General features: G+C 41.5%; 2 protein-coding genes across 3 annotated transcripts in view; both read left to right on the forward strand.

Moving 5' to 3' along the window:
• The first annotated feature begins 55 nt into the window (after positions 1-55).
• rhno1 (RAD9-HUS1-RAD1 interacting nuclear orphan 1) lies at positions 56-2,232 on the forward strand. The gene is made up of 3 exons (XM_015961002.3): positions 56-191; positions 341-525; positions 1,177-2,232. The coding sequence occupies exons 2-3, from the start codon at positions 364-366 to the stop codon at positions 1,891-1,893; spliced, it is 879 nt and encodes a 292-aa protein (XP_015816488.3). The 5' UTR covers positions 56-191; positions 341-363; the 3' UTR covers positions 1,894-2,232.
• A 334-nt stretch (positions 2,233-2,566) lies between these two features.
• Positions 2,567-15,737, forward strand: part of tulp3 (TUB like protein 3) — a 28,691-nt gene continuing 15,520 nt past the window's right edge. The window contains exons 1-3 of one of the 2 annotated variants that reach the window (XM_015960969.3): positions 6,351-6,542; positions 10,001-10,042; positions 15,473-15,524. In XM_015960969.3, coding sequence (XP_015816455.3) covers positions 6,487-6,542; positions 10,001-10,042; positions 15,473-15,524 — 150 coding nt within the window. In that variant the 5' untranslated portion in view covers positions 6,351-6,486. Of the gene's footprint in view, positions 2,650-6,350; positions 6,543-10,000; positions 10,043-15,472; positions 15,525-15,737 lie in introns of those variants that run through there. The other variant, XM_015960988.3, reaches the window with a different exon arrangement.

A 15,737-nucleotide genomic window follows, 5' to 3' on the forward strand; every position in this document is an offset into this window, starting at 1 on the left:
AAGCTCAACGGACAAGAAGTACTCTAGGGGGCGCTAAATCACCCACATGCGGCTGCGCAAGTCGGAGAAAAGACGACAAAGAAGAAACCCGGGAAGTAGAAACAAAAGATGATTTCATGAATTGACTAACTGTTGTTTGTTTTTAACTTTGTGGGACGATTTGAATATAGTGTCCAAAGAACAACAATGCAGTAAGTATTAACCCGAGATAGAGAGAAAGCATTTGGATGTATACAATTTGATGCATGTTAAGCGTAAACATCCGTATTCTGTTAGATAGTCTGACAAAGGCAGACATTAATTGAGGGGTTTTACTAATCTATTCCTTACTTGTCATCAGATGTTCAGGAAATATTTAAATCAATGCCCCGCAAAGTCTCAAAGACAGACAAGCCTGCCCTGACATTCGTGGAGCGGCCTCTGGGTGGCGCCAGACGTCGACATTTACCTGAAGTAAGAGCAGCAATTAATCCCAGGGATTTTTTCAACGAGACACAGAAGCACAGCTCAACTCTTGATTCATGGGTAAGTATTTTTGTGTTTATTTATTTAGAAGACGTTTAAAGGTGCATGGTTATACTTTCTTTGGTGATGGGGTTAGGGTTAGGGTTCTGTCGGAGGGATAAAGTACCAAAGACAAACATTGGAATTTACAAAATGATCACTTTTACCTTTAATTCAGTTTTTATAAGCAGCATTAACCTGAAGGCAGACATGCACCTATCACTTGATACAATTACCTACATGCAATTTGTTTACTTTCAAACTCGGATTTATTTATATCTATATATTTTATCATTTATTCTTTTTTTCTTCACTCATGAATATTGTGAACAGCCACAGCTTGTTCTGTTGTTGTTGTACAATTACAATACATCATTCCTATTTCAGATTTCTAGTATGGTAAATAGGAAATACAGCTATGATATTGTTAAAAGTACATTTAGCCTGGCCAGACATGCCAATGCTTCCTTATAGGAAGCAAATGTCCTCTGTGTCGAATAGACAGAGGACGAGTCTGGCAGGCCAGTTTAAAGTACATCTTCATCATCAATATATATTTAAATTTTACCTTTAACATGTAATCAAAACTTTCAATAAGACACAGGAATAAAGCATCAGTTAAGAAGAGTCTTAATTTATTGCTTTTAATTTTCTGTGCTTTGAATTTTGCAGGTGAATCCACAGTTTGATTGCTCAGCAGCGCCTCCTGTGAGACGGGGGAGGAGACGGTGCCAGTCCGCCACAAGCGTCCTCGACAAATGCAGTCAGTTGCCCAGAAAAACCAGGGCGTGCAAATTCCCCTCACTGTCATTCCAGTCAGGGACGAGAGACAAGTCTCAAAAACCAAAGAGCACGGCCACAAAGAAAGGTGCAGAGGCGATCGTGTTGTCTGAAGTTAGGAACCAACCTCAGGGATCATGCGAAAGTGAAAGAGGACGATACTCGGAGTCAGACACATTAAAGAAACTGTTTGGCTCGCTCAGACAAAGAAATGCTGACCCAGTTTCTGAAGGTGCTGCATCCCACAAAGAGTGTTCTGATCAACCTGGAACTCAGTCAGCAGAAGTTACCAACAGATGCAGAATTCCAGCAGAGGGAGTCTCAACACCTTCCTCTGCAGAGCTGAACGCCACTGAGGTCAGCAATGTCAACCCACCACCTGAAGCAGACACTCCAAAACCAAAGCAAAGTCCCTCCTGTTCCTCTGTACTTTTCCTACTGGCTCAGCCTTGTACACCACCATGTAACAAGCCACCTGATGTTTTGGTTGAAGACACACCAGAGGAGGATTATGGAGTTAAGGCAACATGGAGGAGGAGAAAGGCGTTAATGATGATGTTAAAGGAGAAGGGATACCTATCGGAGTCAGATTCACGAACTCACAACTAATGTTATTTTGTAAATTACAAAACTAGATGCCAGTTTTTATTTTTTGTTGTTGCCATGCATTGTTGTTCCTCAAGCCTTACTTATAGCCTCAGTGTGCTTTTGAAATTTCCAATCAAATCACAATTAAACAGCCTCATTTGAATTTGAATGGTTGCAATGTTCAAATGGTATCGCAACATTGCCGTGATAAAATAATTATGTTTATTCAAACGGGACTTTTTAGGAATCTACATTTTCATTATATTAAATTAACAAAATGTTGTATTTTTGTTTGTTGTACACGTATGTAAACACACAATTATAAAAATCTATATGAAAAATCTGTCACTAAACTTTGCCGATAATTTTTCGTCTCAATAATATTTCTAAACGTGTCTTATTACTCGAAAATCCCGTCGATAAACTGGTTAAATTTAAATATGAAATAAATGTAACATAGACGGGGGAAAGCGCTCAAATATGAGAATACGCGGGATATTCTGCGTTACAATACATGTATTTTTTCTGCTCGTGACGCATTTAGTTATTTTTAACTTGAATATTTCCCAGTAAATGTATATCAATCAAGTTTCACGCTCCGCCCCTCTCCGGAATATCCAATTAGATTCCACCTGAGTAAAAAGCGGACCAATAGCAGCGCTCGTTCTTGGTGCGCTTGGTAACCAAGCACAGAGTTCTTTCGTCCACCAGAGTGCTGCACCTCTGGAGGGTTTTTCCTTAGCAACCGTGGATCAACATGAGTTACTACAGTATAAGGTGAGGATAAACCATAACGCAGTTCTGTTGGTTGTGTTTATTTGGGATTTGTTCGCAGCGTAACGACAAACTCAGACGTTTAGATACCGTCTCGTGAGAGAAAAACTACGAGCTGTCACCCACAACTTTTTGTGATAAAGGCAGTAGCGTCGCACTCCCTGGTTCAGAGGCTGCTAGCATTTAGCTTGTAAAGAATATCAAGCATTATCGCTCCGTAAAAAGACCGTTAAAGCATGTGTGTTTGCCATTATGATGACTGGTGTGAATCCCTTAGCGGGGAACGCACTGACTCGGCGAACAGTCGTGATATTAAACCGTTATTAGGTGGAAAAGATGGAGATGGAGAGAAAACAAGCGCAACAACCCTGTGTTCAGTTCTGTTGGTGGAAAACTAACTCACAGCAATCCCTGTGTTTATTTAACCCTCAGACTTTATTCATCATAGCCTCTTATGGTTCGATTTTGACGTTTAACAGAACATTTTAATGCCCTATGCTCAGACTAGTTTGAATACAAAGTGACATGTCAGAGCATGCCTGGCAGTCATCATTCCTCAAATATACATAATCTGTCACATCCATTAAAACATTTACCATGTACGTCTGTAAACCAGTGAATCGTGGATTTATTTTCAGCTGAGTGCACAAAACATCATCCTGAAGTTATTGTGTCAACAGGATGAGTCTGTTGCAGAAAGCATCAGAATGCCTCTACTACATAGTTTCAGGGAAGAGATCTGCTTTCTTTTTTTAGGGAGATAAAAATCAAAATAAACCCACCCTTTCCTGTTGCAGTGTTTAGATTTTATCAAGTTCTTGGCAATTAGCGGTCACCTGAGACTTTGATAAATGCCGAAATTTGTGTTAGATATAGATAAACATTCATCTGCTGCTGTTGTGTTGTTGAAATACCGAAATCTAGCCAGATTATCATGGTGAAAAATCCAGCTATGAATGATATTTTATGTTTCTGGTTTCCTCATGAAGATTTCATAGGTAAACTCTTTATTTCTTCCCCGCTTTTCCTTTAACTGCTAATTACAGAGTCAGTTGGCAGATTCGTGCAGCTACAAATCCCAGATTGTGCATGCTGGGATTAACATTTGAGATGTCACAGTTTTTATGACAGCAGCATCTAAGGAAGTGTTGCAAGGACCGCTTCCATGAGCCACCCATAGAAAGTGATGGCAGTTTTGCTGCCTTGTACTTTACCTGAGTTAGGGTTTTGTTGTTGTTGTTGTTGTTGTTGCATATGCTCATCTGAAACATTCTCCTGGTTGTGTTGATGAAAATTATACCAGAGTATTTGCTTTTTGTTGACTCTTTTTATGTGCACAATTTAGATGGAATGGTTACCTTAGTTGGACACTTCATCTTCCACGATTGTTCCATGTCAAATAAATTTAAAAGCAACCTCCCTCAGCAACTTAAAGAGCGTCACCCCCAAATCGGCTTTATTTGCTGATAAACCATATAAATAAGTGTCTAATCGTGCGGTAGACACACATAGTCAATGATTTGGCACTTTAGTGCATTTTATTAAAAATTTAAAATTGCTACCTAAAACTGTCAGTGTTGCGCCCTCTTCAGGTAAAAACTGCACTGCATTTGAATTGAACTCCTTCACTGCCAGCCGTTTCCTGATCAGAAAAGCCCTTAGATGCCAGCATTTTTACTGTTTTTTTAAGAGTGACAGAACGTTGCACGCTAGGATGATGTCATCGCTAAAACTACCAAAACAAAGGGTAGACTCACCTCTTACATCAGGAAAAATCCGCGCATTTCGAGCGTTAGCCGTCTTTTTATAATTCGTTGTCGAATTGTGATCGGCAGAAGCATTTTCGGTTTGCGTCTCACTTTTTTTTGTAAGCAATGGCCAAAAACAATCTCCTAACACATGGATTTTCTGCTTACTGATCATGTGACGTGTGACGTACGCGGATAAAGATCGGCTTTAGAGCGTTGATGTGTGTTCTCGTGGTGCAGGGGCTCATTCCGACGGCCACACAGTAAAAAATTGCAAATTACGACTTTAGTCATCATTGGAAAAGTTAATTTGGGGGTGACTTGCTCTCTAAAGAGCAAGTCACCCCCAATTCAACCTTTTTTTTGGTGATAAACTATATAAATGAGTGTCTAATTGCTCTGTAGACACGTTCAGTCAATAATTTGGCACTTTAGTTAATCTTAGTTAAAATTTAAATAATCTGCCTAAAACTGTCAGCGATGCACCGTCGTCAGGCAAAAACTCAGGACTGCATTTGAATTTAAATCTGCCATCGCTATTGGCTAAGAGGTACATTATGATGTTAGATGGTACATTATGATATCACAATGTCTTGAATGTGTGTATTTGTTAGTGGCGCCGCCCTCTCGGTCTGCTAGGCAACAGCATTTGTTGCATTTTTCAAACAGGAAGTGGGAGTTGAGTAAGAATCTGGCAGGGGGTGACTTGCTCTTTAAATATGCCATCGCCATTGGCTAAGAAGTACCTTATGACGTCAGCTGATACCATATGTTGTCACAATGCTGTTGTGAGCCTGTGTGTTTGTGTGTTTGTTAGCGGCGTCGCCCTCTCGGTCTGCCAAGCAACAGCATTTGTTGCATTTTTTAAACTAGAAGTGGGAGTGGAGTAAGACTCTGGTAGGGGGGTGACTTGCTCTTTAAAGTATGCTTTGTGGAAGTATGATTAATGTATTTATTGAATTCCACACACAAATGGCCCCACATAGCTCTGCTAGTTGCTCTTATGCTTAGAGGAGGTTTAAGGAGCATTTCTGGCTTATGTTTTCCCCTTGTTGCCCGTTAGAGAACTGTGTAAATGTGACAGAATTTCCACGGTGAATCATTCTTTTAGGAGTGTGTTTGCAACAAGCATCGCCAGTAGCGAGATAAGCCTACATACAAAAATGAAGAAATTGTCTAAACATAGAAAACCGTCTTTCTTGGAGAGTCGTGACATCAGCAGATTGTAAGAGTCCCATTAGAAAACGCTATTATCAACTACTCTAACTGCTTATTTCCATCATTTGTTTGCAGCTCAGTAATTAGTCCCTCAGGTGACGGAGTCCCTCGTTCCTCCTCACTTACCTCACAAGCGATTTAACATTTGTATTTTACAACAAACACAATGTAATCCTAAATCTTTAGAGTCTTATTATGTTTTATCTTTGTCTCACATTTGTAAATAAGTTCACAAAAACATCAAACACACGGAAGCCTCTGGTCTCCTAGCAACCAGATTAGGGTCCCTGCATCGTGCCTCTTTGTTAAAGATTTCCGTTGTGCTGAATCTTTGAAGAGGAATCTATTTCAAGCTCCATAACCTTCCACTATTTCTTAATCCCAGACCGAGCGTGTTTGCGGTTTGATGCACGCTGTGCCCGCTAGTGAGTCACAGAAAAAGAGCTGCGGCAGAGTTTATCAGGACGTCTCTGGAAAGTTGTTGGAGACCTGGCGTGGTGGTGACTCGTTTCCACAGACAGATTCATCTAGCCGTGTCTCGTGTAACGGAGCCTTTTTAAGCTACATCTTTCTCTTCGTTCCCGGCTGATGTTTTTCAGTCCTCTGGCATTTGCTGAGTCTCTCGTACGTGTATCTCTTGCTAGGTCCCTGAGCTTTGTCTGAAGTCATGGTAACAGCACAAGCTTCACAACCTCGGTCTGTCTCTTTGCCGGCTGGCTGTCACTCCCATGGGTGGGATGTAGTACAGCTTCTCTCACTGTGAACATTTACTAGAGGTCTTATAGGTCTTTCTGCTGAAAACTGAGCCGAACTTTGATGAAAAGGTGAATGAAGATTTCCGTCGTGCTTTAAGTGGTTGCCTGTGTTTGCGTCCATGGACACCGTAAAGACTGAAGGAGCCCACCCTGCTTACAGCCGCTGGTCGTACAGGTAGCTGCACATTCAAGCAGATATGCACATGTTAAAGAAACATTTGTTTTCTTGTACGTTTCATCCTTTGTAAGGAAATATTGAAGTTGCAAATCGGCCCGTGGCGCTTCTAAAATTACTCTAACTGTAACGTTTGTTCCAGCTATCGCCTCACATCCTTTAGCTAGTCGGTGGATTCACTGACTTGCAGTCAGGCTGTTCCTCTTGCTCATGTTTCTGCTATCATGGTCGTTACTTATTCAGAGCATCAGGCTGTGACTCTGGATATCGTAACCAGAGTTGGTGATTGTGTCTCGCCAACTCTTTGAGTGTGTTTGATTGTGTGTGTGTGTGTGTGTGTGTGTGTGTGTGTGTTGTTGTTGTTGTTGGCTACTTGATTGGAACATTCACGTAATGAAAGGGCTGAGAGAATTTATTTGACTTATTAATAAAATAGCCAAAACAATAGCTTAAAGGTCGACTTCACTAAAAAAAAACATTTTAAAATGATTATTTCTCATTTAAGTCAGCCACTCTGAGTTTTTCATGCAGGCAGAACATGAAAATAGTCTCCTACACCTATCTCCTGCATTAGCTTCTGACGGAAAATTGATGATGAAACTCTAGGATTAGAAAATCCTGACAGATCTACATCACACTGTCACTTATCATTCATGGACTCACCCATCCTGACTCACGACAGGGAAGGCTGTTGTTTTAGCATCCAGGAAACAGCAGAGCACGTCTCAGCTAGTAGAAGCTAACTGTTAGCATTAGCAACTCCACCACACAGCAGAACTCCACTAGGCTTGTGTTATTTGTGGAGACAAAACTTCAACATTGCAGAGCAAGCAGAGCCGGTGGTAGAGTCGTGTTGCTGTTAGCCAATCAGAGGAGAGATGTCCAGATGTCAGGAAATAAAACTCCAAATCCTGCCGTCTTCAGCTGCTTTTTCCTCCGGCTAAATTCTGCGTCCTTAAACAGATTCACCGGAGCTTTTCGCCTTTTTATTACACGAGAAAGAAGAAGTGAACAGAAGCAATTCAGTGTGTTGTTGATGGATGATGCTGAGACACACACACGCATACACACATAAGTTCAATATTATCATGTATCTCCCAAGGATCCATATGCTGCAGTCTGTAAGCTCTGCTCAGAAATTACCAAAGAGGGCTGACTGAAGAATGATCGAGGAAGAGCTTCAGTGTATTTTTGTGTGATTTTTTTTCCCCTATTTGTTTCCACATGCTGATGCAAAGAATTAGAGATCGACCCATGTGGGTTGTTCAGTTACTGATGCCGATATGTAGAGGTCATGAAGAGCCAAAGACTAATATGTACTGCTGATGTTCTGGGTCAATTTTCATGGTTGAAATCTTGACATTTCTCTCGACATTTGCATTCTGTCACACTAAAAACAGCTGATTAAGAGTAGAATAGAATAGAAAAGACATTATTGATCCCATATTGGGGAAATTCACTCATTAAGGCAGCACACACCTTTAGTATTTGGTATTAAATAAAAACAGTTTTACAAACAGAGGTTAATAAAAAGAAACATCAGTATAGAAAATAACTGTCACAGCAAAGATAAAGCTGGGCAATAAACCAAAAATGTATCATTATCTAAATTTCTGACTCTTTTCGAGATGATTTTTCTGATGTCAATAAATTTGATAATAAAAAAATGAGAAGATGTGTGTAGGTTGGCAACGTTCATGTCCCTTTCAGAAGCCGTACCACCTTGACTCACGTAAAAATGTGACTCAACGTAATACATGTGACAGCCCCATCTAGTGGACAACTTTTGTGTCTGCACATACCTGTAGTTATCGCCCATTTATCGTTATCGAGGTGAATTCCTTAATATATTGTGATATTGATTTTTGGCCATTTCGCCCAGCCCTATTATAAACTAAATAAAGATGGTGCTAAAAACACAGTTAGAAACCTGCTGAAACACACCAGCAACATCCAAAGTCCCTTTAATCCTTTTTGGTTTTTCCTATTATTCTTAAAGAGCAAGTCACCCCCTACCAGAGTATTACCCCACTCCTACTTCTTGTTTGAAAAATGCAACAAATGCTGTTGCCAGGCAGACTGAGAGGGCGGAGCCACTAACAAATACACACACACAGGCTCACAAAGACATTGTGACATCATATGGTACCAGCTAATTTAATAGGATAGCTCTTAGCCAATAGCGATGGCGGATTTAAATTCAAATGCAGTGCAGAGTTTTTACCTGACGACGGCGCAACACTGACAGTTTTAGGCAGAATATTTAAATTAGAACTAAGATGCACTAAAGCACCAAATCACTGACTACACGTGTCTACAGCACGATTAGACATTCATTTGTCTCGTTTATCAGCCAAAAAAATGAGATTTGGTGGTGACTTGCTCTTTAACACCATCTTCGTGAATGGAAGCTCTTGGCATTACAGTAACACACACCTCGTTTCTGAGACGTGCATGTGCCTGCGTTTAAATCAGCTCTGCTGAAGAGGGACATCAGCTGATGCTGAGATGTATAAAAACAGTCAATAACAGACCGATATATCAGAAGGAATTAAACATTTCACCTCGTCAGCCCTCATTTGTGTGTGGATTCTCTTCCAGCTGGAGGTTGAACGCTTTTGGCAGGAATGACGTCCTTCTCATTCTGAGTGTAAATTCCATGCTGAAGTGGCAAAGTCAGATGCATTTAATTAAAGCGAACAAAGTGGGTGGCAGTTTGATCATAACTTTCACTGAGAAGGTTTTGTTTTATTTCTTTCAAATCCAGGATGAGAGCGCAAACCTCCAAACTTCATGTGGTAAAACCCGTATTTTCAGATTTATACCTAACAAGTTGAGTATGCTTCACAAAGCAGCTGTGAGCAGACGGAGCCCGGGTAAACATTTAGGCTTTCAGCAGAACCGCTCAGTCTGTGAGTCTTTGCAGCAAAGTGCTAAAGGCCTCCAATTACCGCGAAGCCCCCCGGTATGTGACTCCAGCTTTTTAATCAGTGCTGGTGGAGCTGTGCTGTTGACGGAGCCACAATCGCCATGGTTACCTTGGTCTGACACACAAGGAGGGGACAGATTTGGTGTGTCCTTCTTCTGTCACCTAAGCTGTGACCAACTACTGAAACATTGATCGCTCACAGCTGTGATGAGACACTCTCGAGCTGTTTCTGTGTGTGTCTCTGCGCGTTTCCTGAACATGATGAAATAAATCCCCCAAGCCTCAACCTGCTCAGTTATTGAACAAGATACGTTAAAGAACCGATATTCGTACCATTTTTGTTTCTGCTTTTATCATCTAAGTCGAGCTACCAGACATATAACTCATCACACTTTTACCTGTGAGATTATTAAGGTCACAAATCCTTCTCCGTTAGAGGGTGTGTTGTTTGTTTTTATTTTTACTGACGCTGAACTGATTTCATCCTTTTGCTTTCCACATTTCCTGCTCTCCTGATTCTACCTGGAAGACCATCTAGCTCTGCCAGCTTCTCTTCAAACTCAACATCAAGGTACACAACACTAAACCTTTACACAGACGCAGCTTAGCTTTCAGAATGAAAGGCTAAAATCACACAGACATGATGGATAGAGCAGTACAGGCAGTCCCAGGGGCTGAGCAGTTTGTGAAGAGATTTTACTGCGCTGGTCCCAAATCCAGTTTAAATTACTTTCCTACAGTATATTTGTAATTAAGAGGTGCTGTCAGCCTCCACTCTCCTACCTTCCCCTCTAGAAATGTAAGAAAATATCGATATAGCAATATATCGCAATATTTTTTTCCTGCGATATTATATCGATGTTCAAAAGCTGTGTATCGATTTTTTTAGAAGAATTTATGTGCAAACATTTGCGTATTTTCTTTTCTTTTGGTGCAAATAAAATGTCGTCCGCTAGTCAGCAGTAGTGTGCAATGGAGTTTGTTTCCACCACTGAAATGTAAATCCCTCTAGCATGGTTCAGATACCTCATGTTAATCATGTTAAGTATCAGTTTGGACCATTTATTGAATTTTCCTACAATAATTTTAGTCTAAAAAATCGCTAATATTGTCCGACTGAATGTATCGCAATATATCGTGATATATCGTATCGTCTCCCCTGTATCGTGATAAGTATCGCATCGCCAGAATTTCACCATTACACATCCCTATTCCCCTCCATCACCAGCCTGTTCTCAGGTGCCATAATGGCCTCCCAGGGGACCCATACGCAGGCCAACAGGGAGGGGTGCTTACTGAAGGATGTATTAGTCATTATATGACACTGTGGTGCAAGATGACAGATTTTGACAAAGGATAAGATAATGAGTCACGACTGTGTTGGCAGCTACAGATGATGCAGCCTTACTGGAGGGTTCTGCTTCTGCGGACTTCGTCCTTCATAGACCTTACATTTTATGTGTCAGTGTCTGCAAATTATGAAGAAGTTGGGAAAAAAAAAACCTCAAAATATCTGATTCCCATGAAGAGAAGTGGTGTCAGACTTAAAGGTCTCGTTCACTGAGGAACAGTGTCATGCTTGTTTTAAAATACGATCGTGCACGTGCACACTGGAAGTAAACATTTTCTCCTGCATTTCCCAAAAGGCAATAGATGGGAACACTATCTGCTCAGAAAAGCCAGTCTCTTCTACGTAACAGGGAGAACGAGTGTTTGGCCCCGCCCACATTGGCTTGAGACCGCAGAAGGCTGTGTTGATTTAGCAGCCAGGAGAGAGCAGAGCGCGTCTCAGGCATAGATATGTATATAAACACTAGATGGCTCGTCCCCGCTGTTCGCCAGTGGGATGCGACGTAGGAGCGTGGCGGCCATCTTACCTCAGACAGCTGCTCCCTTTCTTGACATTGAGGTGTATGGTGCATGTACTATTTAAAACACTCTAACTTGCTCAATTTTCAACAGGTTTGATTTGTTATAAACGCCAGAGATGTGTCTATGAAACAGGATGGGTCTGGCCCAGAAATTCCTGTTATTTCACTCCAAAAGCATTTAATCTTTCATAAATAACACATTTAATTGTATACATAGCCTATCATTATATTATATAGATCTGTCTATATATATTCCTGGTTTGTGAAATAGGATTTGTGTAGAGATGAGATTTCAAGGTTCTTTTGAGGTAAAGCCTACGTTAACAGAACACATACAAAATGTGCACCCCAACAAATAAGACAGTCGACACCCAAATCACTTCTGTCAGCCAGAACTGGACCACCACCCAGCAAATGATTTTGTATTTTCACTATTTCTTAACTTTTGTTTTCTTATTTATTGACTTTAATTTATTAATTATAAGCTCTTTTAAAATGATTTCTGAAAAAGTTAGGTAATAATGAAAAGATAGATTAGGTTAATAAATAAGATGGATTACAGTAATAAATAAGATAGATGGACAATGGATTGATCTTGTGAAGGAGATTTTCAACATTGATAAAACCAGATGAACAATGTATAGAAGAAGGTAGCAGCAGCAATGGAACAGCAGTTTCAAATCATTTTATTTACATAAAAACAATTAACAGACTGAAAAATGTACAAGTATAGGTTTTCTTTGCAACAGTTACAGATGAAAGGTGATCCCACGTTGTCTCACTTTGTGACAGCGGCGACCTGTTCCCATCAAAGAGCCATTATTACCCGTTTCCCACAGTAACGAAAACACTGGGAGCCACAGCAGCCGCGGCGTTGTGGGCGGGGCCTACCCTCAGACAGCAGAGAGCTGCTCACAACAGGTGACAGCAGCCGGTACCGGTCGCTCGTGTACGTCAAAGCTATCTTTCATAAGACGATAATCAATAAAACGATTTATATAAACTGGATCCAGAAGTTGTAGCCCGTCTCTGCCGACAATATTTTGATATTTTTCACCCTGTTGGTGGTTTTACTAAGCAGGTGCCACTTTTGTCATTCGTTTCTTTTTAAAACATGTTTAGACTGTTCAGAATACAAATCCAGGCTCTGCCACGTTTGATTGTTGTAATTAAACTGTGTAGGTGGGGAAGGTCAGAAAAGGATCCGATCATTTTGTTTTTCCCTCATTTACAGTGACGGAGATAATGGCGCAGTGCACCTGGCTCTGGTGTTAATCAAGTTAAATTATATCTCTTTGCAACAATTTTCACAAGAAAACAGAACAGTTAAAAGCAGGGCTTCTGTTGACCGGACAGTTCCCGTATTTGACCGTTTATTTTGACGGAGAAAGAATAGAAAGAATTACCCCGACGCATGCAGACAAACTGACATTTTATTCGTTTCGCACATCGCAGATGTAGCTAAATCACTCAAGAAATTATTACCATCTGAACATCTGAGCTGGACACTGCTCAGCGCAGCTCTCTGTCAGCGTGTACTACATAAGGTCCACAGCGAGCTGAAGATGTGGAGAGGGGCTTGGAGCACGTCGCAGAACCAGAGCGCATGCAGGAAGATTCCTCCGACTGAAGCGAGACTTGTCTCTTAGAAAATGTTCCCTGATTATGAAACTTTGGCTGAATAGTGCTTGTTCCTGTCTCCAATGTGGCGACACATCCAGGAGCCGTCTGAGGAGAATCCCAGAATCTCACGTCCTCGTCAGCTCAGAATGCACCGATATGATTACGCACAAGCGTGACGCGTCAACCCGGTCTCACAGTAAGACCGGGTTGGACCTGTTCAGGTTTACGCAGACAATCTTTACATTTAGAATTGGCATACAGATATAAAATTAATGCAGTAAAATATAAAGCATTTTATTTAAATATCCATTCATTATTTTACAAGCACAGAGAGCCGCATCAGATGGATGGAAGAGCCGCATGCGGCTCCAGAGCCGCGGATTGCCGACCCCTGACATAGACATAGGGAGAAAATCACGTTGCTGCATCGATGCGGAATCATGCACGGCTGAATTGTGATGCATCTTAGAATCGATCATTTTTCCAACCTCTATTACCCATAGTGTCCCACAAGGTTCTGTGCTGGAGCCTCTGCTCTTCCTCCTCTATCTGCTTCCTCTTCAGCACATCCTGAGCTCCTTCAAAGGAATCTCCTACCATCTTTATGCAGATGACATCCAACTGTACATCTCCTTTAAGCCCCATGAGATGTCTAAGCTGCAGCTGTTACACACCTGCTTAGACTCTATCAAAACCTGGATGGCTGGGAGCTTTCTTCAGCTGAATGAAGATGAGACTGAGATCCTCATTTGTGCCCCAGACAAGCTGGTTCCCAAAGTCAGAGACTCTCTTGGTCAGCTTGCTTCTCACACCAAACCTTCTGTCAGGAATCTTGGCGTGACCTTTGACCCAGCTCTCACCCTGGATTCTCATGTCACTTCTCTTGTTCGCTCTTGCTTCTTCCATCTCAGAAACATTGCTAAGCTGAGTCCCATTCTGTCTCGCTCTGAACTTGAGACAGTTCTCCACACCTTCATCTCCTCACACTTAGACTACTGTAACTCTCTTTTCACGTGTCTGAGCAGAACCTCCCTGAACCGTCTACAGGTGGTTCAGAATGCCTGTGCTCGGCTTCTGACCAAGTCATCCAAACACACCCACATCACCCCGCTTCTCCTCCAACTTCACTGGCTGCCAGTCAACTTCAGGGTTCATTTCAAGATCCTGGTTCTGGTCTATAGGGCCTTATGGACAAGCACCATCTTACATTGGTGATCTTCTTAGTCCCTACACCCCCAGCAGGTCCCTGAGGTCCAGTGATCAAAACCTACTGGTTGTGCAGGACCAGGCTAAAGGTCAAAGGTGACAGATCATTTGCTGCTGTGGCCCCCAGACTCTGGAACTCTCTCCCCCTGAGTCTGAGATCAGTGGACTCAGTGGTCTCCTTTAAAAAGCAGCTGAAGACTCACCTGTTCAAGCTGGCTTTTGTATGACCTTCTTCACCTCTCTCTTATTCTGCTCTCCCCATCTATTCCACCTTCCTCAGGATCCACTGATTTCCCTCTTTCCTGTTCACTCTCTCTCTTTCTTTACATTTTTTATCACAATTGTCAATTTTTTGCTCTTTTTAAATATATTTTAAAATATTTTCTAATTTTCTTTAAATATTTTTACATTTTTTGTTTTTGTGAAGCGCCTCGTGACTTTTATCTTGAGAGGCGCTATAGAAATGATACTTTCTTCTTCTTCTTCTTCTTCTTCTTCTTCATCATGGTGGAACACATTCACACTTGTGTTATTTGTGGAGTTAAAACATCAACGCTACATTCTTTACCCAAGAAAGAAGAACAAATGAAGGCAGCGGAAGAGTCGTATTGCTCTAACCCAATCAGAAGAGAGACATTTGCATAATGAATATTAATGAGTAAGATCCGTAATCCTGTCGTTTTCCAGCCCCCCCACTCCAACAAACCTCTACCCCCTGAAACAGCAGCACGTGAGCTTTTTCTCCACTAAAACAGGTTCATTATTCATACTGGAGACCACCACAGAGTTATGGAAACAAGAGAATCAGACCAGTAAAGACTGGTCCTCTTCCAGCTGTTTTCAGCCTCGGAGGACATGTGGCATTTAACCATTTACTCAACAGGAAAGGATAAAAGAGAAACGAGAGTCCTGCTCATCACATCAGCCTGTGATTTGTGAGTCACTTGTGTACGTTTGACGGGGAGATACGAGCTGCCGCAGGGCTCAGAGTCAGACTGCTGTGCCCCCGTCTCGCTGTAGCCTAGCAACATGCGCTCGGTCCCTTCAGACAGGTGTCGAAGGTAAATGAGCAGACGCTTCCGGACTCCTCTGATCCAATGAAGATTTTAGATGTACTTTTCTACAAGCGTCCCTTTTTACTGCTGTTGTTCTGATATTTAAATGTTTTATTAAACAGATCCCCTCTCATTGACTCATAGAAATGTAACTGTCACCCTCCACTGGTGCGATGATGCCATTACATCACGTATTTATGTTCAAACAAGTGGAAAATCATGACTTGTCTTTGCTTTTCCCCACAGTGGCATAGAAGATGACAGTGTCAGTTTTATGCAGCAGAAACTGGAACGACAGGTAGGAAATACGTTTGTGTAGCACTCTCTAAGAAAACCTGCTCAAACTCTTGTCCAGTTAGGCTTTTCCATTCACGCTTTTGCCATAAATGTTGTTCCACAAACTTGTTCTGGAATGGGAAAGCTTTTTTTCCCCTCCCTTCTCAGCCAACGGTAATGTTTGCAATAAAACTGTAGAGCAGAGCTTTGATTTGAGATGAAGTCGTAGCTCTTA

The sequence above is a fragment of the Nothobranchius furzeri genome, chromosome 1 (assembly GCF_043380555.1).
Source record: "Nothobranchius furzeri strain GRZ-AD chromosome 1, NfurGRZ-RIMD1, whole genome shotgun sequence".
NCBI lineage: Eukaryota > Metazoa > Chordata > Actinopteri > Cyprinodontiformes > Nothobranchiidae > Nothobranchius > Nothobranchius furzeri.

What these genes read in the sequence shown, in the direction of transcription:
- rhno1 (XM_015961002.3), top strand. Translation starts at nt 364, where the DNA reads ATGCCCCGCAAAGTCTCAAAGACAGACAAGCCTGCCCTGACATTCGTG. An exon ending in GCTCAACTCTTGATTCATGG is followed by an intron (nt 526 to 1,176) that starts GTAAGTATTTTT and finishes TGAATTTTGCAG; the next exon opens with GTGAATCCACAGTTTGATTG.